General features: G+C 44.0%; 1 protein-coding gene across 5 annotated transcripts in view; it reads right to left on the reverse strand.

The window, feature by feature from the left end:
* Window positions 1-24,867, reverse strand: part of LOC130273417 (sodium-dependent neutral amino acid transporter B(0)AT3-like) — a 589,425-nt gene that overhangs the window by 398,827 nt on the left and 165,731 nt on the right. For all 5 annotated transcript variants that reach the window (XM_056520172.1, XM_056520170.1, XM_056520174.1 and 2 more), the window contains exon 4: window positions 23,613-23,794. In XM_056520172.1, coding sequence (XP_056376147.1) covers window positions 23,613-23,794 — 182 coding nt within the window. The remainder of the gene's footprint in view (window positions 1-23,612; window positions 23,795-24,867) is intronic.

A 24,867-nucleotide genomic window follows, 5' to 3' on the forward strand; every position in this document is an offset into this window, starting at 1 on the left:
ACCACTGTCCAAGCATTAATAACTCTGGGATGCTTTTACTTATAAATTTGATTCCGAGATAGTTTTTTCGTGACATATTCTACTTTATGTTAGTGGTAAATTTTAGTCGATACTTGCATCATTTCTTGGTGAAAAATTCAAAAATTTCATGAAAAATTTGAAAAGTTTGCATTTTTCTAACTTGGAAGCTCTCTGCTTATAAGGAATATGGATATTCCAAATAAATTATATATTGATTCACATATACAATATGTCTACTATATGTTTGCATCATAAAATTGATGAGTTTTTACTTTTGGAAAACATCAGAGGGCTTCAAAGTTCAGCAGCAATTTTCAAATTTTTCGCAAAATTTTCAAAATCGGAATTTTTCAGGGACCAGTTCAGGTTTGAAGTGGATTTGAAGGGTCTTCTGGTTAGAAATACCCCATAAATGACCCCATTATAAAAACTGCACCCCTCAAAGTATCCAAAATGACATTCAGTAAGTGTGTTAACCCTTTAGGTGTTTCACAGGAATAGCAGATAAGTGAAGGAGAAAATTCAAAATCTTCATATTTTACACTGGCATGTTCTTATAGACCCAGTTTTTTTAATTTTTACAAGGGGTAAAAGGAAAAAAATCCTCTCAAAATTTGTAACCCAATTTCTCTCGAGTAAGAAAATACCTCATATGTGTATGTCAAGTGTTCGGCGGGTGCACTAGAGGGCTCAGAAGCGAAGGAGCAACAATGGGATTTAGGAGAGTGAGTTTTTCTGAAATGGTTTTTGGGGGGCATGTCCCATTTAGGAAGCCCCTATGGTGCCAGGACAGCAAAAAAAAACAAATCGCACACTATTATGGAAACGACACCCCTCAAGGAACGTAACAAGGGGTACGGTGAGCCTTAACACCCCACAGGTGTTTGACAACTTTTTGTTAAAGTCAGATGTGTAAATGAAAAAAAAAAAAATTCCACTAAAATGCTGTTTTTTCCCCAAATTTTACTTTTTTTACAACGGGTGATAGGAGAAAATGCCCCCCAACATTTGTAACCCCATTTCTTCTGAGTATGGAAATACCCCATGTTTGGACGTCAAGTGCACTGCGAGCGAACTACAATGCTCAGAAGAGAAGGAGCGCCATTGAGCTTTTAGAGAGATTATTTGTTTGGAATGGAAGTCGGGGGCCATGTGCATTTACAAAGCCCCCCGTGGTGCCAGAACAGTGGACCCCCCCACACGTGACCCCATTTTGGAAACTACACCCCTCACGGAATGTAATAAGGGGTACAGTGAGCATTTACACCCTACTGGCGTTTGACAGATCTTTGGAACAGTGGGCTGTGCAAACAAAAAAATTACATTTTTCATTTTCACTGACCACTGTTCCAAAAATCTGTCAGACACCTGTGGGGCGTAAATGCTCACTGTACCCCTTGTTACATTCCGTGAGGGGTGTAGTTTCCAAAATGGGATCACATGTGGGTATTTATTTTTTTGGGTTTATGTCAGAACCGCTGTAAAATCAGCCACCCCTGTGTAAATCACCAATTTCGGCCTCAAATGTACATAGTGCGCTCTCACTCCTGAGCCTTGTTGTGCGCCCGCAGAGCATTTTACGCCCACATATGGGGTATTTCCGTACTCAGGAGAAATTGCGTTACAAATTTTGGGGGTATTTTTTTCCTTTTACCTCTTGTGAAAATAAAAAGTAAAGGGCAACACCAGCATGTTAGTGTAAAAAAAATTTTTTTTTACACTAACAGGCTGGTGTAGACCCCAACTTTTCCTTTTCATAAGGAGTAAAAGGAGAAAAAGCCCCCTCAAATTTGTAGTGTAATTTCTCCCGAGTACGGAGATACCCCATATGTGTCCCTAAACTGTTTCCTTGAAATACTACAGGGCTCCGAAGAGAGAGAGCGCCATGCGCATTTGAGGACCAAATTAGGGATTGCATAGGGGTGGACATAGGGGTATTCTACGCCAGTGATTCCCAAACAGGGTGCCTCCAGCTGTTGCTAAACTCCCAGCATGCCTGGACAGTCAGTGGCTGTCCGGAAATGCTGGGAGTTGTTGTTTTGCAACAGCTGGAGGCTCCGTTTTGGAAACACTGCCGTACAATACATTTTTCATTTTTATTGGGGGGGGGACAGTGTAAGGGGGTGTATATGTAGTGTTTTACTCTTTATTAGGTGTTAGTGTAGTGTAGTGTTTTTAGGGTACATTTGCACTGGCGGGTTACGGTGAGTTTCCCGCTAGGAATTTGCGCTGCGGCTAAAAATTTGCCGCAGCTCAGACTTGAAGCAGGAAACTTGCTGTAAACCCGCCCGTGTGAATGTACCCTGTACGTTCACATGGGGGGGGGGGGGGGGGGAAACCTCCAGCTGTTTCAAAACTACAACTCCCAGCATGTACTGACAGACCGTGCATGCTGGGAGTTGTAGTTTTTCAACAGCTGGAGGCACACTGGTTAGAAAACCTTCAGTTAGGTTCTGTTACCTAACTTTGTATTTTCCAACCAGTGTGCCTCCAGCTGTTGCAAAACTACAATTCCCAGCATGTACTGATCACAGAAGGGCATGCTGGGAGATGTAGTTATGCAACAGCTGGAGGTACGCAACTACAACTCCCAGCATGCCCAGACAGCTGTTTTCTGTGTGGGCATGCTGGAATTTGTAGTTTTGCAACATCTGGGAGTGTTACAATTTAGAGACCACTGAACAGTGATCTCCAAACTGTGGACCTCCAGATGTTGCAAAACTACAACTCCCAGCATGCCCAGACAGCAAACAGCTGTGTGGGCATGCTAGGAGTTGTAGTTTTGCAAGATCTAGAGGGCAGTATAGAGATCACTGTGCAGTGGTCTCTAAACTGCAGACCTCCAGCTGTTGCAAAAATACAAATTCCAGCATACCCACACAGCAAACAACTGTCTGGGCATGCTGGGAGTTGTAGTTTTGCAACATCTGAAGGGCTACAGTCTAGAGACCACTATAGTGGTCTCAGACTGTAGCCCTCTAGATGTTGCTAGTCAACTACTCACCGGCTTCCAGGGAGCCGTCCTCTTCTTCCAGACGCCGCCGCAGATCTCCGTCGCCGCCCGCCGATCGCCGTCGCTCCGCTGCCTCCGGAGGGGTAAGAGGACTCCGGCGCCGGTCCTCTTCGTTTTCCCAATTCTGCCCCGCCTATTGTGGGTGGACAGGACAGGGAAAACAAAAGTAAAGCCCCAGATCTGCTATTGGTGGTCTGCTATTGGTGAATTCACTTGCGATTTGCGCCGATCGCTGACATGGGGGGGTCTAATGACCCCCCTGGGCATTTGCACGGGGTGCCTGCTGATAGATATCAGCAGTCACCCCGGCCCGTTCCCAGCAGTCACCCCGGCCCGGTCCCCGCCCGACGCGCGGCGGGGACCGAAATTCCCACGGGCGTATTGATACGCCCTTCGTCCTTAAGTACCAGGTTAAACAGTACCAACAGGTTAAACATTTTTAAAACTTTTTTTTTTTTTTTTTTTTTACACTTTTAGTTCCCATAGGGGACTTTTAGGAGGAATAATTTGATTCCTCATACAGATCAATGTGGTTTCATAGAACCACATTGATCTGTGTGCTCTGCGCTCGATTGATAAAGCCTGGTCCTGCCAGGCTTTATCATTCTCAGCGCAGGAGCCCACATGGAAGGAGAGGTAAGCCCTCAGGCTACCTCAGCAGTGAATCCCCCCCCCCCCCCTGCGATCTCACTGTGGGGGGTGCAATCCACCGCACTGGACCATCAGGGACAGGATAAAGGCACCTTTAGACGCTCTGTCAAATTTGACAGCGGCGATATAAAGGCTTAATAGCCGGCCGCGGCAACCGCATTTCGGATATTAACACCGACCCCCAGCTACAGGTATAAGCTCGGGGCTGGCCGTTCTAACACCGGCTTGAGTCGTGAGCCCATAACCTGTTAACGGCACATGGACGAGTATACACGTTCATCGTCATTAAGGGGTTAAGGACTCAGCCCTTTTTTGCAAATCTGACCACTGTCACTTTATGCATTAATAACTCTGGGATGCTTTTACTTTTCATTCTGATTCCGAGATAGTTTTTTCGTGACATATTCTACTGTAACATAGTGGTACATTTTCGTTGTTACTTGCATCCTTTCGTGGTGAAAAGCCCCAAAATTTCATGAAAATTTTGCATTTTTCTAACTTTGAAACTCTCTGCTTGTAAGGAAAATGGGCATTCCAAATATACAAATATGTCTACTTTTATGTTGGCAACATAAAGTTGACATGTTTTAACTTTTTGAGGACATAAGAGGGCTTCAAAGTATAGCAGCAATTTTAAAAAATTTCACCAAAAATTCTAAATCAGAATTTTTCAGGAACCAGTTAAGTTTAAAGTGGATTCGAGGGGCAATTCTGTAAGAAATACTTACCCCTTTATAGAAACTGCACCACTCAAAGTATTTAAAATGACATTCAGAAAGTTTGTTAACCCTTTAGGTGTTTCACAAGAATAGCAGCAAAGTGGAGGAGACAAATCTAAATCTGCATTTTTTAACTAACACGTTTTTGAATTTTTTTAAGTGTTATAAGGAGAAAAAGCCCCCCCCAAAAAAAAAAAATATTTTCTCTCGAGTATGGAAATACCTCATATGTTGACATAAAAGTGCTCTGTGGGCTTACAACATGGCTCAAGAGAGAAAGAGAAACTGTGGGATTTTGGAGAGCGAATTTTGCTGTCATGGTTTTTGGGGGCCGTGTTGCATTTAGGAAGCCCACATGGTGCCAGACCAGCACCTCCACATGGCACACTATTTGGGAAACTACATCCCTTAAGGAATGTAACAAGGGGTATAGTGGCCCACATTTATCATTGTCTTTAGAATGTTTTTTGTGTCTAAAAAGGGGCAAAAAATGGAGCAAGCAGGGCTTTTGAGCCTTTTTTTGCGCCTTTTTGTTTACACATTTCTGCTGATTTTGAGTTGCAATCCACTGGTTTTGGCAATACACATGATGTGGAAGGGTTTTATCAACTGCGCCTTTTTGTGAAAAGGAGCAAAAAATGGTGCAGAGCCAGTGAAAAGTCTCTAAAATTACACCTACACATTTTCAGCACACAAAAAAAAGGTGTAAAAAATTGCTTCAAATACACTACAATGATAAAAGTGGGCCAGTGAGCCTTAAAGAGTAGCTCCCACCATCTATTTTTTGTTTGCTTCTGTCCCTACCTATTGTTAATCTCTTCCTAACACCCTCCCTACCTTTGAAAAAAAATGTTTGCAACTCACAAAGTCTTCATCTTCTAGTCTTCTTTCTTGCTGCGCTGTCCTCTCCCAGAAGCCGGCTTCCCCAGCAGACGCGACGTCACTGACGCCTGCTTGGCGCCGACTTCCGCCCTCACTTCATCTATGCTGCGCTCCTGTCAGGAGCGCGCATAGATAATCAGCCAATCGCACGGCAGGCTGCTCCGGGGTCTCCTCCTCCCTGTTTAGCAGTGCATTTGCTACCCAGGGAGGAGGAGTATAGGAGTAGCCTGCATAAAAATAGACACCTGCCGAGACCCGGGACCGAGACTTTACATATAATGGTTAGTATGTCATAAAAAATTTAAAAAAAACTGTAGGTACACTGTTTTCTAAACATTGATCAGTAATCATCAGTGTGCCTACAACTTTTGCTAAACTACAACTCCAAGCATGCCCGTACAGCCCATAGCGGTCTGGGCATGCTGGGAGTTGTAGTTTTGCAGCAGCTGGAGGCACCCTGATGATTACTCATGAGTGAGTCTCAAACAGTGTGCCTACAGCTGTTGCTTAACTACAACTCCAAGCATGCCCGTACAGCCAATAGCTGTCTGGGCATGCTGGGCGTTGTAGTTTTGCAGCAGCTGAAGGCACACTGATGATTACACAATTGAGTATCAAACAGTGTGCCTACAGCTGTTGCTAAAGTACAACTCCCAGCATTTCTGTCGCAGGGTTTTCTCCTACAGAAGTACAGATGTGGGAGGTGGAAATCCCAGCAGGGGTTTCCTTGACCTTCCAGTGAATACATGACTTCAGCACTGATATAGGTACACCGGCGTGGTGACACAGGAGTCAGGTATATATTCGTACTTGCTTTTTATTGAAAATCATAAATAGTGGCAATACATGGTAGGAGTATGCGTTTCGAAGGGGCACCCTCCTTCCTCAGGTCTGAGTTACAGTGTGTGGATACAGTGTGGATACAGTACTTTATATATACATATTTCCATGAATGCATTAACCCATTAAACATTTGAAGTTTGGCGGGTCTGAATGCCATTGGAGGCTGAGTATGACGTTAGCCACCAGGGTCTATTGGTGGTGAATAGGAATGAATGGGTTAGATCTATAACATTATGAATTTTTGCCCATTGAAAACAATGGGTCCATTGTGGTCTATGGAGATCTTGTGGCAAATGGAGTAGAAAGCTAAACAGCAGGGTCCTGGAAGTAATGTGTATGGGAGACCCTGGTGTGGGTTCAATTCCTGGGTTTTATATACAGTGTTTGGATTTTATTTTAATTAGGATATACATATATGGGTTACTTGATGTGTTCAAACTGTTGACCATTTATGGTATCCAATTGACCTAGTTCACAGGGTTCAATTGACCCATAAATGTCTATCCTAATTAAAGTATAAGCACAACACAGTATATCAACCTGGGAATAAAACCCATGCCAGGGTCTCCTATCCACATTACTACCAGGACCCTGCCGTTTAGCTTTCTACCACATTTGCCACAAGATCTCCATAGACCACAATGGGCCCATTGATTTCAATGGGCAAAAAATCACAATGTTATAGATATAGCCTATTCATTCCTATACGGCCCCTCTGGAAAACATGCTATTATCTGCTCGGGTTGGCTCCCTTGGCGGGGCGGCTAGAGCAGGTAAAAACTAATTTAAATACTAAAAGTCAGTGTTTCCCAACCAAGGTGCCTCCAGTTGTTGCAAAACTACAACTCTTAGCATGCCCGGACTGGCAAAGGCTGTCCGGGCATGCTGGGAGTAGTAGTTTCACAACAGCTGGAGGCACCCTGCTAGACAAACACTGAGCTTAGGGCGCAAGGAGAAAAATAAAAAAAAAACTTCTGTCTACCTAGTCCTAGGCCCTGCAGATTCGTCTCCGTGCGCTCCGAAGTGTCCTCTCTCTAGTACAGTAGGACCTTTCCCTTTTCAGCCAATCACTGGACGCAGCGGTGTCACGTGTCAAGCCAGTGATTGGCTGATGGGGAGAGGTCTTGTACTGCAATAATACACTAGGTTTCCCTGGTCCTGCGGAAGATTTGAAATCTGCCCGGGAAACCCAGTGTATTTTGCTGCAGTACAAGAATGTGACAGGAGGGGGTGAGGGGAATGTGACAGGAGGGGAGGGGGGAATGTGACAGGAGGGGAGGGGGGAATGTGACAGGAGGGGAGTGGGGGAATATGACAGGAGGGGAGTGGGGGAATATGACAGGAGGGGAGTGGGGGAATGTGACAAGGGGAGTGGGGGGAATGTGACAAGGGGAGGGGGGGGTGAATGTGACAAGGGGAGGGGGGGGGTGAATGTGACAAGGGGAGGGAGGAATGTGACAAGGGGAGGGAGGAATGTGACAAGGGGGAGGAAAATGTGACAAGGGGGAGATGTGACATGGAGGGGGATGTGACATGGGGGGATGTGACAAGGGGGGATGTGACAAGGGGGGGATGTGACAAGGGGGGGATGTGACAAGGGGGGGGATGTGACAAGGGGGGGCGATGTGACAAGGGGGGGATGTGACAAGGGGGGGGGATGTGACAAGGGGGGGGGGGGGTGACAAGGGGGGGGGGATGTGCCAAGGGGGGGGGGGGGTGACAAAGCAGCAGAACAAACTGGATAACCCTTAGAGTCATTCCGAATGTATATCACAGCCCAATAGACTGTAGTAGCAGATATAATTAAAACGTATAAACTTTATTGATATACCTTAAAAATGTAAATCAAAAACGTATAAAAAAAAGTGACTACTGTGATGTGACACACTATGTGCAAAAATAATCACAACACCTGAAAAATCACTGTGCCAGTCCCAAGTCAATGCTGACAAAAGGACTAATAGCATGTAAATATCAACAGTGGTGGGTTCAGGGTAAATCACCGGTCCACCAGGATAGACAGACCAACATACACCTGACAAGCACAATATCTCTCACACGATGAGTAGCAACCATATGTTATCCCATCAAAGATTGCTCTACCTTTTCTCAATGTAACAGACATCAATATATGTCATATGTTTGTGAGATATGTAACTCACCACAGACACTTCAGGTGTACACCTTAAATTATACCACCTACTGTGCAATACAAAGTGAGTGAAATAATAAAAAGGACATTACAATTTTCCCCGTTCCGACGCATTTCCCCCCATTTTGTCGGGGTTTCTCAAGGAACCTGCAGGTTATTCCTAATGATTGGACTGATGTCACAACAACGAGGCCCGTATACTGATAATAACGATAAACCTGCACAAAAAAATCATAAAGACATGCTAAGTATGCACCCAGAGGTCACAGTATAAATGCTATGAGCACCTGAAAAGGAAGGAGCAGCCATTACATACCTCGTCTTGATGTGCATCATGGATACGTCAGGTGAGCGCCCAAATGGGTATGTTATTCAATAAGCCTGCGGTCTTGATATGGCCACGCGTATGTTTTATACCCCGCGACAGACGCCGTGAGCACTTCCGGTATCGCGGTGACCACTTCCGGTTCACCCCGTACCTCACAGACAGCGTTCTAGATATAATTTTGTAGAGAAACCTGTCTCAATAGATGGTGTTCTCGATTAGCTTTCCCTCTATGCCTGATCAATGCTGTTATTTAGTGTTCAGCAGTGGCGGCATAGCTGATCAGGGAGGCCGTGCGCATTCACATCACTGCCCACATGATCGACCAACAGTGCCGTCCAATGAATGGACGTAGGATGTAAACAATGGCACGTGACTAGTATTCAAATGCTGATGAGTAAACTCAGGTTAACTCATTGTTGACTAAACATATAACACATTCCCTGATTAACTCATCACTCTTTCAGATGTCAGTTAGTTGTGCCTCTTGTGTGTCCCTTAGACAGAATATACATTTGTATCTTGCAACAGTGCAGGTAAGAAGCCCAATCGGGTTAAGAAGGTGAATAACGGAGTGGACCAGAGTCAAATATGAGAAAGGAGATCTAAATCAATTACAACTAAGGTAGATTGGGGGGAGGGGAGGGACTAAACTAAGATGAAGGGGATAGATGACCATATACTGCCCCTATATATACACACACGCAAGCACAGAGCCATCATACACACATACACAGCCCCCTACACTCAAATATGGTGTTATAACGGTAAAGATATATCTTTCATAACTGATGTAACAAATCATGCCGTGTTAATGCAGTATGTTTATGGATGGGGGGTGTGACAAGGGGGGGGGGATGTGGCAGTGGGGGGAATGTGACAAGCAGGGCTGCCATCAGAGTTTTCGGGGCCCCTTACACAGGTTAAGGCCTGGGCCCCCTTCCCCCTAGTGGCCTGTCCTTGAGTCTGCCCCCAGGGCCCCCCCCCCCCATTTACTTTTCTAATTATCTATTTTTAATTAGATTACAGCAGAGGGCAGTGCAGTAAAACAATGTGCTGCAAAGAATGTTACTGTGCCGCACTCTGTAATAATCAAATATACCCTATTCTGGTTACTGTAAAACTGCCCTAAAAATGTGTGAATATTCCCACATACTGGGGGAGATTTATGAAAACCTGTGAGACGAAATGTGGAAAAGTTGTCCATAGCAACCAATCAGGTGGCTTCTTTAATTTTTAAGAAAGCCTTTAAAAAATAAATAGAAGTAATCTCATTGTTGCTATGGGCAACTGCATCACTTTTCCTCTCTACAGGTTCTGATAAATCTGCCCCACTGACCATACAGAGGTAGAATCCAGGAAGTGTCTGCTGACAGTATAGGCCATTACAATGACATGACTCACAGGTGACGTCTTCTCTGATTGGAGTCGTTCAAGTTTCCTTTCCTTCTCCATCTGGTCTGGACCTCCATGAAGATTTCTCCCAGCTCTGACTTGTTTCTGAAGAATCTGATGGACACACATTTTATGCTCCTTTCTAAAGCACCATCCCCACCTCTATACAAACTCCACATCAATATTGTCTCACATAGTAATAGTGTTCACTTTGTGCCCCATATACAGATACAGCCCCCACACATGTGCGCACAGCCCCTATACACATCCCCACACACACACACATACACAGCCCACACACACATACACATATCCACAGCCCCCGCACATGTGCGCACAGCCCCTATACACATCCCCACACACACACATACACTGTACCCACACACACACAGCCCACACACACATACACATATCCACAGCCCCCGCACATGTGCGCACAGCCCCTATACACATCCCCACACTGTCCCCACACACACACATACACATATCCACAGCCCCCACACACACACACACACACAGCCCCCCCACACACACAGCCCCCACACACACACAGCCCCCACACATATCCACAGCCCCCACACACACATACACAGCCCCCATATGCACGCATACACTGCCCTTATGCACACATAGGGTTGCCACCTATTTAAGAAAAACTGCCATGGTAATGTGCATAATTAATTATATGTGCGTAACATCACAGGTAGCTACGCCCATGCCCATACACACAGCGTCACGTAATGGCACAGAGGAAGCAGAAGGGGATTATAGTGGCATGGGGGGTCGGAAAGGGGATAAAAAAATAGCAAAGGAGGATCAGAGGATAATTTCAGTCCCCTTCTGTGCCATTTTCATTGACAACTTCCTGATTCAGGTCAACTAAAATGGCACAGCGGGATCAGGGGGGTTCAATTTGAACCCCACTGATCCCCCTGTGCCATTTAAATTGATTTAATTGATTAACTCCAACAATACCTTACTCCACCATACTATGCAATTTAATTTGATCCCTTACTTCTAGACAGCTGCTTATACTTCACTGCAGGCACTGTTAGAGTCGGCAGGCTTTCAGTAAGGGCAGCACCGACAGTGACGTCCTCCTGCGCGGCTCTTCGGTGCAAGAGGACATCACTGCCGCAGCTCTCTGATTTAAAGGGGCCGCAGCCACTCAGTATAGTGAGCGGCGGCGGCTGCTACTGCATCCGGGCTAATTTTATTCTGATATTTTTCATATTAAATTACTGGTGGCAAATTAAAAATACCGTTTGGGTGGCAACCCTACATACACCCCCCTCCCCCCCCCCCATATTCACACACATATACAGCGCCATAACACATACACTGCCCCTACACACATACACAGCGCCCCTATATATATACACAGCGCCCCTATATACACAAAGAGCCATCATACACACATATACTGCCCCTATATACACACACACACACGCACGCACAGAGCCATCATACACACATACACAGCCCCCTACACACAAACAGCCCCCATTCACACATAAACAGCCCCCATACACACATACATACACAGCCCCATACCATATACACTGACCCATACACATACACAGCGCCCCAATATACATACACAGCGCCCCAATATACATACACGGCGCCCATATATACACACACACACACAAAGCCATCATACACACATATACTGCCCCTATATATACACACACGCACGCACAGAGCCATCATACACACATACACAGCCCCCTACACACAAACAGCCCCTATACACACATAAACAGCCCCCATACACACATACATACACAGCCCCATACCATATACACTGACCCATACACAGCGCCACAATATACATACACAGCGCCCCTATATACACACACAAAGAGCCATCATACACACATATACTGCCCCTATATATACACACACACGCACGCACAGAGCCATCATACACACACACAGCCCCCTACACACAAACAGCCCCCATACACACATAAACAGCCATCATACACACATACATACACAGCCCCATACCATATACACTGACCCATACACATACACAGCGCCCCAATATACATACATGGCGCCCCTATATACACACAAAGAGCCATCATACACACATACACAGCCCCCTACACACAAACAGCCCCCATACACACATAAACAGCCCCCATACACACATAAACAGCCCCCATACACACATACATACGCAGCCCCATACCATATACACTGACCCATACACATACACAGCGCCACAATATACATACACGGCGCCCCTATATACACACACAAAGAGCCATCATACACACATATACTGCCCCTATATATACACACACGCACGCACAGAGCCATCATACACACATACACAGCCCCCTACACACAAACAGCCCCCATACACACATACATACACAGCCCCATACCATATACACTGACCCATACACATACACAGCGCCCCAATATACATACACGGTGCCCCTATATACACACAAAGAGCCATCATACACACATACACAGCCCCCTACACACAAACAGCCCCCATACACACAAACAGCCCCCATACACACATAAACAGCCCCCATACACACAGAAACAGCCCCCATACACACAGAAACAGCCCCCATACACACAGAAACAGCCCCCATACACACATACATACACAGCCCCATACCATATACACTGACCCATACACAGCGCCCCAATATACATACACGGCGCCCCTATATACACACACAAAGAGCCATCATACACACATATACTGCCCCTATATATATACACACACAAGCGCGCACAGAGCCATCATACACACATACACTGCCCCCATATCAGTTATTACCTGTGTGCAGTGTAGCCGGTCGCTCCGCTCCTCTATTGCAGGCGCCGGGTAGGGAGAGGAGGGACACGTGAGCCGACGTCACTGGCCTGCTGGTAACTGACGGCCGCGCGCAGGCACGTCTCATACCAGCTGCAGCCACGTGATGATGGCGGGGCAGGCCTGCTCTTTGGTGTGACTAACTGACTGCCTGTACAGAGTACGGTCAGTCAGTCAGGGTATAGTGACGCCCCCCCCAGCGGTCAGTGAGTGACAGTCACTCCCTGACTCACAAAAAGCCCCCCCCCCCCAAAAAAAAAAGGTTTGAGCCCAGTGCTTCCCTGGAGGTCCGGGCCCCTTACTGGGGTACTGGTTGTACCCCCCTGATGGCGGCCCTGGTGACAAGGTGTGGGGAATGTGACAGTGGGGGGAATGTGACAAAGGGGGGGAAGTGACAAGGGGGGGGGGGGGAATGTGACAAGGACCAACAACTTTTACCCCGGAATGGGTTAGGGTCAATTGACAAACACCTCTGACCTAGGAACAAGTCCTAAGTCACTAATACCCTTATTAATCCCACCCCCTAAAATGAAACTTTTATTTAAATTACAACTAGTAACAAAATAATGTAGTGATCAAAAGAGGTTAAAATCTAGCCTCCTTGTGTGTATTAACTATATCAGTAGTTATCTAGAAGCTAACCGCTATCTTGGTATCTAAATCAAAGCCAGTGATCTGCAGTGTCACTGGTTACTGAGACACACAGGAGGTTAATATAAAAGCTAAATATGCCCCCTCTACATGTTTTGTTGCAAGAGCAACGTCTTCAGGAGGGAAACGGGCATTAACCTGTATAGCCAACTCACTGGCTATTTATGGACCAAGACCGCTGATTGGCACCGCCCCAGGCATCGTTCTGACCAATCAGTATACACTTTCCTTATCATGATGTCACCCACACCTGTAATTTCTGATAGCTCTTTAGTGTGACCAATAATATAAGGGCTTACCTGATATCTCATCTATGCGTGCCTCCTGACACCTCATCTATGCGCGCCTCCTGACGCGTTCACCTGTGTTCCTCAGCGCGTCTGTTTACTTTCGTTATGTTTCCACGCATGCGCATTATTATCCGCCTGTCTTCCATCCCTGCGCATGCGCACCGGGTCCCAGACTGCACTTAGGAATCATCCTCTAATGTTCTGAATAGCGCATGCGTGAATATCCATCTTCACCTTACTGCTGACAAATTAAACTCTTCACCATTCCTGTAATGTATTGTTTGTATAGTTTTTATTTATTATGCAACATGTCCTATTCTCATTGTATTCATTATGTTATCAACAGATGATGATATCTCCATGTACTAATAGTGTCAGTACGTATGTTATTAATAGCATCCTGGCATATCTATAGAATGACCATATAAATGTTAACCAGATCTTTATTATCATAATGGGTAAATGACATCACATTGTAGATATGAATCTATTACACATAGTGAATATCAGTTCCCAAACAACCATAATCATGGAGTCCTATCATCAACTGCCATATAAATAAGGCAGGTTGGCATATGATAGTGGTATGCCGACATTATCATCACTATCCCATGGGATGGCCCTTGGTCATTTTACTGTTGGGGCCAGTCCCTGTCAGGTAGAGGTGATAGTTATGTTGTTCATAACTAATAATATTAATATAAGTGGTCACCTGAAGACTACTATATATCTTATCCCGGGATCATCTCATATCGGGTCTGGTCCATGCCAGATATAAAGGTTGTGACAAGGGGGGGGGGGATGTGACAAGGGGGAAATGTAACAGGAGGGGAATTTGACAAGGGGAGGGGGGGAATGTGACAAGGGGGGGATGTGACAAGGGGAGAATGTGACAAGGGGGGGAATGTGACAAGGGGGAGGAGAATGTGACAGGGGTGTGACAAGGGGGAGGAGAATGTGACGGGGGGGTGACAAGGGGAGGAGAATGTGACAAGGGGGAGAATGTGACAAGGGGGGAATGTGACAAGGGGGAGGAGAATGTGACGGGGGTGTGACAAGGGGGAGGAGAATGTGACAAGGGGGGAATGTGACAAGAGGGGGATGTGACGGGGGGAGGGGAATGTGACAAGGGGGGGATGTGACGGGGGAGGAGAATGGGACAAGGGGGAGATGTGAAATAGGCGGTGGGCATAAAATGGGTGGATAGATGTGAAATGGAGGCGATTGGACATGAAATGGGATTTCACCATTTTTTTTATTATATCGCAATATTTAGGCCCAAAATCCCAATCGCACATTTTCCCCATATCCTGCAGCCCTAATACATATATATATATATATATATATATGTGTGTGTGTGTGGTACCTCGGTACCGAATTGCATCCGTTACCTTGTGGTGGGGTCCCCAAAGTCAGAGTCTCTAGGTACCGGTGGGGTCCTCATCCATAGTTAGCCCCTTGTCACCCCTGTAATAGTTAAAATTATTCAAATTCAATATGTAAATAAAGTGCACTTACCTTGTTGTAGTGTCGCAGGACCAGCGGGTCACGTGGTGCGTTCCAAAACTCTATGGTTTTATGGTTCAAGGACCTTTGGAGGAAGTCAGGTGATCGCCCACCATGCATTGTAACGGTGAGTGACAGCTGACATGGACCAATCCAAAACGGCCCTGCCCATATAAGGGAGCGGCGGCCATTAATCTCTCTCTTTCCTCGTGGGCTGCTGATAGAGGAGGATCTGCGCAGCTGTCGTCAGCAGTGACTAGGCCCAAGCCTTGCGGCAACGGCCATCTTACAAAACTGTGAGTTACCTCAATCCCTGTTAAGTCTGCAAGATCACCGGACCTAAACAGACCCCTAAATCCGGACGGATCTCTGCATCAATCCTAATTCTATTAGTCCTTTGGATAAGCTAATGGTCCGCAGCATCTGTCAATCACTGCCGTACTACATAGAGACTGTATTGCTAAGACTGTTGCTGTTAATTGGATGTACCGCAAGTACCTCAGTAAAGTTTATACAAGTTCAAGTTCATCCCTATTGTGGACCTTCATTCATTTAAGCACGCACCAATCGTTTCTGGGAAGGGTGGCGATAGGCCGAAGATTCACCTCAGTGTATTAACCTCCACCCTGGTGTCATGAGTGACAGGGGTTAAATTAACCCCTCATATACCGAAGCAACACCCCAACTACACTACACCCCCAAGGCCCTACCACATATATATATATATATATATATACACATTGTATTATTGTGTATATATATATATATATATATATATATGTATATATATATATATATATATATATATATATATATATATATATATATATATATTCTACTATATATACATGCCATAGTTACATAGTTAGTATGATCGAAAAAAGATATATGTCCATCAAGTACAACCAGGGAATTAAGGGGTAGGGGTGTGTCGCGATATTGGGGAAGGGATGGGATTTTATATTTCTTCATAAGCATTAATGTTATTTTGTTCCAGGAATGTATCTAATCCTGTTTTAAAGCTGTTAATTTTTCCTGCTGTGACCAGTTCCTGAGGTAGACTATTCCATAAGTTCACAGTTCTCATGGTAAAGAAGGCGTGTCGCCCCTTGAGACTAAACTTTTTCTTCTCCAGACGGAGGGAGTGCCCCCTCGTCCTTTGGGGGGGTTTAACCTGGAACAGTTTTTCTCCATATTTTTTGTATGGGCCATTAATATACTTATATACGTTTATCATATCCCCCCTTAAACGTCTCTTCTCAAGACTAAACAATTGTAACTCCTTTAATCGCTCCTCATAGCTAAGATGTTCCATGCCCCATATTAGTTTAGTCGCGCGTCTCTGCACCCTTTCCAGCTCTGCAGTGTCCCTTTTATGTACAGGCGACCAAAACTGAACAGCATATTCCAGGTGAGGCCGTACCAATGCTTTATAAAGGGGGAGTATTATGTCCCTGTTCCTCGAGTCCATGCCCCTTTTGATACATGACAATATCCTGCCGGCTTTGGAAGCAGCAGCCTGACATTGCATGCTATTCTGTAGTCTGTGATCTACAAGTACACCCAGATCCTTCTCTACCAGTGACTCTGCCAGTTTAATCCCCCCCTAAGACATACGATGCATGCAGGTTATTAGTACCCAGATGCATAACTTTACATTTATCCACATTGAACCTCATTTGCCAAGTGGATGCCCAGACACTTAGTCTATCCAAGTCATCTTGTAACTTATGCACATCCTCTATAGACTGTACTGTGCTACAAAGCTTGGTGTCATCTGCAAAGATAGAAACAGAGCTGTTAATACCATCCTCTATATCATTGATAAATAAATTAAACAACAGCGGGCCCAGTACAGAACCTTGGGGCACACCACTAATTACCGGGGACCAATCAGAGTACGAATCATTGACCACCACTCTCTGGGTACGATCCATGAGCCAGTGTTCAATCCAGTTACAAACTAACATTTCCAAACCCAAAGACCTTAACTTACCTGTCAGACGTCTATGAGGGACAGTATCAAACGCTTTAGCAAAATCCAGAAACTATATCCACAACCATTCCTCTGTCAAGGCTTCTACTCACCTCTTCATAAAAGCAAATTAGATTGGTTTGACAACTTCTATCCTTAGTAAACCCATGCTGGCTATCACTTATAATACAATTATCCCCTATGTATTCCTCTATGTAATCCCTTATAAGTCTTTCAAACAATTTACCCACAATGCACGTTAAACTTACCGGTCTATAGTTTCCTGGGGAAGACCTAGAGCCCTTTTTGAAGATTTGCACCACATTCGCCCTGTGCCAGTCCCTTGGCACAATACCAGACACCAGAGAATCTCTAAATATCATGAACAGGGGTACAGATATTACTGAACTTACCTCTCTAAGAACTCTTGGGTGCAATCCATCTGGCCCTGGAGATTTGCTTACATTTATATTACTTAACTTACCTTGTACCATTTCTACATTAAGCCAGTTCAGTACATTACATGATGTGTTACCAGCACTGACCTGGCCAATGTCAGTTCCTTTTTCCATAGTGTATACAGAACTAAAGAACCCATTCAGTAGCTCCGCCATGATATATTTCCTAATAGGGCGCCTAGCGCTGTTTCACAACTACAACTCCCAGCATACGGGGATAGCCAATTGCTGTCTGGTCATGTAGTTTCCTAACATTATGCCCCTAGGTTCACAACTACAAATCATAGCATGCCCTCACAGTCAATAGTAGTCTGGTCATGCTGAGAGTTGTAGTTTTGAAACAGCTGGAGGCACACTGTTAGGAAAACGCTCATGGCATGTATATACACATACAAAAAATCACAATGTTATAGATCTAGCCTATTCATTCCTATACACCACCCATAGACATAAATATATACATATATATATATATATATTTATTTATTCTACTATATATACATGTCATGATATATTTCCTAATAGGGCGCCTAGCGCTGTTTCACAACTACAACTCCCAGCATACGGGGATAGCCAATAGCTAGTTGTGAAACAGCTGGAGGCACAATGTTAGGAAAAAACTCATGGCATGTATATATAGTATATTAGTGTGTATATATATATATATATATATATATATATATATATATATATATTTGTGTGTGTGTGTAGTCTACTATATTTACATGCCATTATATTTTTTCCTAATAGGGCGCTTAACGCTGTTTCACAACTACAACTCCCAGCATACAGGGATAGCCAATAGCTGTCAGGTCATGCTGAGAGTTGTAGTTGTGAAACAGCTGGAGGCACAATGTTAGGAAAACACTCATGGCATGTATATATAGTATATTAGTGTGTGTGTATATATTTATATATGCATATATATACATATATATATATGTATATATATATACAGTGACCCCTCGACTTATGATGGCCTCGACATATGATCATTTCAACATATGATGGCCTCTCAGAGCCCATCGTATGTTGAGGGCAGCCTCGACATATCATGCTGCTGTGTGTCGGGGCCATCGTACAAACAGCTATCTGACAGCACTGACAACTTCAGCATCTGACAGATAGTTGTTTAATGTGCCCCGTGTGCCCCGTTCTGCCTCCTGTTACTCACATGCTGTCCTGCTAACTCATACAGGCTTCCACTGTGAGCTCCGTGTAAGTCCCGCCCCCCAGTGCAGCCATAGCCAATAGCCTGCAGCATCTTGCTGCAGGCATCCAATGAGCTGCTGGCTGCCCTCCCCTTCCTTTCCTATAGAGCTGTAGTCGGCAGGATGGTAATGGAGGACATTCTGTCCCCCCTGAAGGTATTTAAAGAACTGTACAGTACTGTATGTGATGTCACACATCACATACAATACATATACACACTATACATCCCATACATCAATGTTTCCCTATCAGTGTGCTTCCAGCTGTTGCAAAACTATAACTCCCAGCATGCCCAGACAGTCAATGGCTGTACATGCATGCTGGGAGTTGTAGTTGTGCAACAGCTGGAGGCACCCTGGTTTGTTAAATAAACACTCCCCATACACTCCACATACAATGGTCGTCCCAGAACCAATTAGCAGTTTCCCATAGAGATATGTATTCAACATACAATGGTTCCGAGGCCCCAGAACCAATTACCATTTTTACATAGACATATGTAGATAGATAGATATAATTCCAGAGAATAGCAGCCCCCCGTGGGCACTGGTGTCGCGGCGGTGGTGGTCGCCCAGTGCTACGCCATTTTATGCTAGGGACGTTAGGGACCCACTCTAAATAGGTGGCCTATAAATGTATACTAACAACCTGTTTTTTTTTATATTATGCTGAGAAGCAATCAGATCATTATACAAGATTGTAGATGTGCACCATGTCTGTTTTCTACCCGAATTGACACAAGTATTGGACCAATTAGCACTAGTCCAGCCCCTGCCTATATAAGGGAGCTGTAGCTAATTAGCACTCCTGGGTTGCTGCTCTCATGGATGCCGGACTAGCAGGATGGATCTGCGCAACTTGCATTGTAGATGTGCACCATGTCTGTTTTCTACTCGAATTCACACTGTGTTTTCTATCCCCTCCTTTTGTTTGTTTGAACATGTGCTGCACTCTTCCCCACCCCCTCAGCCCAACCCTATATAAGTAGTAGTTAGCTACACAAGGGCCATTTCTTTCCTAGCAGCCTCCCAGTCTGACTGGGAGAGCATGGTAAGTGAGCTATCACACCTTGTTCACACTGGTGTGGTGCTGTGCAGCGTCCGTTGCTGCCGTGGCGCTGTGTCTGCGGGGAGGTGCGGCCCATAGACTGGTTTGAGTGACATTGGGGCCGCTCTGCCAGTGGGTTGTTTCCCCCCGTGGGCACTGGTGTCGCGGCGGTGGTGGTCGCCGCCCAGTGCTACGCCATTTTATGCTAGGGACGTTAGGAACCCACTCTAAATAGGTGGCCTTGACGTGGCGAGTGGGCTTGTACTTTTTGATCAAAAATGTATACTAACAACCTGTTAGTTTTTTATATTATGCTGAGAAGCAATCAGATCATTATACAAGATTGTAGATGTGCACCATGTCTGTTTTCTACCCGAATTGACACAAGTATTGGACCAATTAGCACTAGTCCAGCCCCTGCCCATATAAGGGAGCTGTAGCTAATTATCACTCTCTTGGGTTGCTGCTCTCATGGATGCCGGACTAGCAGGATGGATCTGCGCAACTTGCAAAGACACGCTAGGCCTGAAAACCTACCGGCATCAGCGGAACCAATCCGTGTGTTCTAAACTACTCCCCGCTAAAGCTAGCGTGACTACTGGACCGCAACTAAATCCCCTAAATCCAGTGGAACAGCGCATATTATGCTAAAGACTCTAAATTGCTAAAGTTCCAACCTTTGTCAATCTCCAAAGAAAGCTTGCATGTATAGCAACTGTTCCGGTTATGAAGCTTGCATAAAATCTTCAGTAAAAGTTACAACTGTTTCAGCAAACTCTCCGGTTTTAGACATTCCATTATTATCTACCTCCCTATCGCTTTTGGGAAGGGTGGCAGTAGGACAAGCATTACTGAGGAGCCATCACCCTGGCGTCACGAATAACAAGGGTTAACAAGCACCCTTTAGTCACCGCACAGCTCCACTCCCCATACCCTAGTCCCCCAGGCTATCACATATATTTGAAAAAGGGCACATCGGCCACATTGAAGTATATTGTATATGTCTATTACAACGCATCTCACGTTTACTAAGCAGTGACATCACAACATCAACAAACATGTTACCACAATAACATATACTCACATGGTCCTCTGCACCTCCATCATACTCCATAAGTCTTTATCACACATATTGCAGTCCACTGTCCGCACAATTTTTGTCCATCTGCACCATGGCTTCTTATCTCTCTGGGCTGATTTTAAAGGGACTACGTTAAAGAATTATGAATCCAAACCACCACTTTTAGGTCTTTCTGTAGCTCTTTCTTTGTTTAGTCCCTTCCTTTTGAACTACTCCATGCCTTTGGCCTAGTTCTACACTTTCCTAAGTAACAGGTGTCCTCTGCCTGACTTGTCTCAGCCACACACATTAACCTCTTTCTGCTTGAAGTTCTTTATATAACCTCACTCTAGTTTTTTCAACGACAGTTAATGAAACAGTTAATGTTACAGTATTACCATGATTATGATTACTCATACTAACCTTTCCTTGGCATCCTTTTGGGATCGTAAATGTCCAAGCATTGTTTTTCTTTCCTTAATTTTTCCATTGTCGTCTTCCAAGTTGTACTTTTTAATGTTTACCCCCTTAAACAGACTAGTATGAGGGCTTGTTTTTTGCGCAACCAGTTGTCCTTTGTAATGACATAACTCATTATATCATAAAATGTATGGCGCAACCAAAAAACACTATTTTTGTGGGGAAATTAAAAAGAAAAACGCAATTTTGCTAATTTTCGAAGGTTTCATTTTCATGCCGTACAATTTACGGTAAAAATGACACGTGTTTTTTATTCTGAGGGTCAATACGATTAAAATGATACCCATTATTACATACTTTTATATTATTGTTGTGCTTAAAAAAAAATCACAAACTTTTTAACCAAATTAGTACGTTTATAATCCCCTTATTTTGATGACCTCTAACTTTTTTATTTTTTCGTATAAGCAGCGGTACGAGGGCTAATTTTTTTGCGCCATGATCTGTACTTTTTTTTGATACCACATTTGCATATAAAAAACTTTGAATACATTTTTTCATAATTTTTTCTTAATAAAATGTATTAAAAAAGTAGCAATTTTGGACTTTTTTTTTTTTTTACGTTCACGCCGTTCACCGTACGGGATCATTAACATTTTCATTTTAATATTTTGGACATTTACGCACGCGGCGATACCAAATATGTCTATAAAATTTATTTTTTACGCTTTTTGGGGGTAAAATAGGAAAAAACGGACATTTACTTTTTTATTGGGGGAGGAGATTTTTCACTTATTTTTACTATTACTTTTACATTTTTTTTTACACTTGAATAGTCCCCATAGGGGACTATTCACAGCAATACCATGATTGCTAATACTGATTTGTTCTATGTATAGGACATAGAACAGATCAGTGTTATCGGCTATCTTCTGTTCTGGTCTGCTCGATCTCAGACCAGAGCAGAAGACGCCGGGAGCCGGAAGGTGAGGGGACCTCCGTGCGACGTTCTGAATGATCGGATCCCCGCAGCAGCGCTGCGGGCAATCCGATCGTTCATTTAAATCGCGCACTGCCGCAGATGCCGGGATCTGTATTGATCCCGGCACCTGAGGGGTTAATGGCAGACGCCCGCGAGATCGCAGGTGTCGGCCATTGCCGGCGGGTCCCTGGCTGCGATCAGCAGCCGGGATCAGCCGCGCATGACACGGGCATCGCTCCGATGCCCGCGGTTATGCACAGGACGTAAATGTACGTCCTGGTGCGTTAAGTACCACCGCATCAGGACGTACATTTACGTCCTGCATCCTTAAGGGGTTAATGTAATATATTAATGGTTAATATTTATTAATTTGCTAGTCAAACTGCAAAAAATGCTATTTTGTCATAAATGATTAGCATTTAAAATTTCAACTGTTCACCGTTTAATCATAGCATTTATTTTTTTATTTTTACAGTGTTCAACTTGAGACATAAATATTAAAATCATTTGATGGTTTAAGTCATTAGGTCATTAGGAACAAGGCAAATGTGTATTTTTTTATGTATAAGGAGGGATGTAAAGGGAAAATATACTTTATTGTATGTACATTTTATAATTAATAATTTTTTTTTTACTAGTCTCATAAGGGGACTGACAGTGCTTAGCAGATTGCTGGTATAATACACTGCAGTGTATTTTGCATGTCAGCAGAGGTATAAAACTCTGCAATGTAATCAACATGTAAGGAGCCAGGGCTGCTGCTGGAGCTAAGCGATATTCTTCACATGCAGCGGTCATGATTTGACTGTTACATGTGAAGGGTTAAACTACCCAAACCCTCAATAACACAGTAAAGGGCATATCAGTTGTCATTAAGTGGTTAATAGCTATAACAATACTGATAATAATAATAATATATAGAAAGAACAGTGAAAACATTTACATAAACAGTCACATTGGTGAGGTGTTATAAGGCTTATCCCTTTACATATATATACTGTATATATATATATATATATATATATATATATATATATATATATGTACACAGTAGTCAAAATAATGCAAAATAATAATTTTACTAAACAATGTCATTATATGTAGTTATAATCTGCATATACATCTTAATTATTATAATAAATTACATTAATAAGTAACTGACCTTTCCTGAAGATTGAATCCCTCTTATTGTGCATAGGTACACAGCTCCCCAAGCAGCTGCCAGAGATAATACCATCCACCACTGCAAATCCCCATTGTCTTTTATGGTTGAAGTTATATTCAATGTTTTTCTATACCAAAAGTAACTAACTGTGCTACTTTGGGCACACTCTTCATTGTCACCTACAGAAAAAGCATGGCACAATTTATGAAATGCTCTTCTTACTTTAAGGGTACTGTCACACGTGCCATATTTTGCTGCTGCGCATTCTCCTACCTATTAAAGTCAATTGAAGCAAAAGTTTATAAGAAAATTTATAAGTTTAAAATTGTCATCTTCTGACCCCTATAACTTTTTTATTTTTCCGCATACGGGCCGGTATGAGGGCATATTTTTTGTGCCGTGTTCTGAAGTTTTTATCGGTACCATTTTTGCATTGATCAGACTTTTTGATAACTTTTTATAAATTTTTTTATGATATAAAAAGTGATCAAAAATACACTATGTTGGAATTTGGAATTCTTTTGCACGTACGCCATTGACCGTGCAGTTTAATTAATGATACATTTTTATAGCTCGGACATTTATGCACGCTGCGATACCATGTATGTTTATTTTTATTTACACAGTTTTTTTTATGGGAAAAGGGGGGTAATTCAAAATGTTATTAGGGAAGGGGTTAAATGACCTTTGTTAACTTTTTTTTCCACTTTTTTTGCAGTGTTATAGCTCCCATAGGGGGTCTATAACACTGCACACACTGATCTTTTACCCTGATCCCTGCAAAGTCAAAGCTTTGCATGGATCAGCGAGATAGGGGCGCGATTGCTCAAGCCTGTAGCTCAGGCTTAGAGCAATCAAACCCCGATCGGACACGACGGAGCAAGGTAAGGGGGTCTCCACTCACATCCTAGCTGATCGGAGACCCCCTTATCGCGATATCCCGATCAGCCCGACTGAGCTGCCGGGAAGCGTTTACTTTCACTTTCAGACGCGGCAGTCAACTTTGATCTCAAACTTTTATAACATAATCAGTATGTTTAACCCCTTAAGGACCAAGGATGTACCGGTACGTCCTTGGTCCTGCTCTCCTGATATAACGCGGGGTTACACAGTCATAGTGAAGCCGGGACCCGCCACTAATAGCGCGCAGCGCCGATCGTGGCACCGCGCGCTATTAACCCTTTAGCCGCGCGCTCAGAGCTGAGCCACTAAAAACGAAAGCGAAAGTTGCCTGCTAGCTCAGTGGGCTGTT

Source organism: Hyla sarda, chromosome 5 (genome assembly GCF_029499605.1).
Source record: "Hyla sarda isolate aHylSar1 chromosome 5, aHylSar1.hap1, whole genome shotgun sequence".
NCBI lineage: Eukaryota > Metazoa > Chordata > Amphibia > Anura > Hylidae > Hyla > Hyla sarda.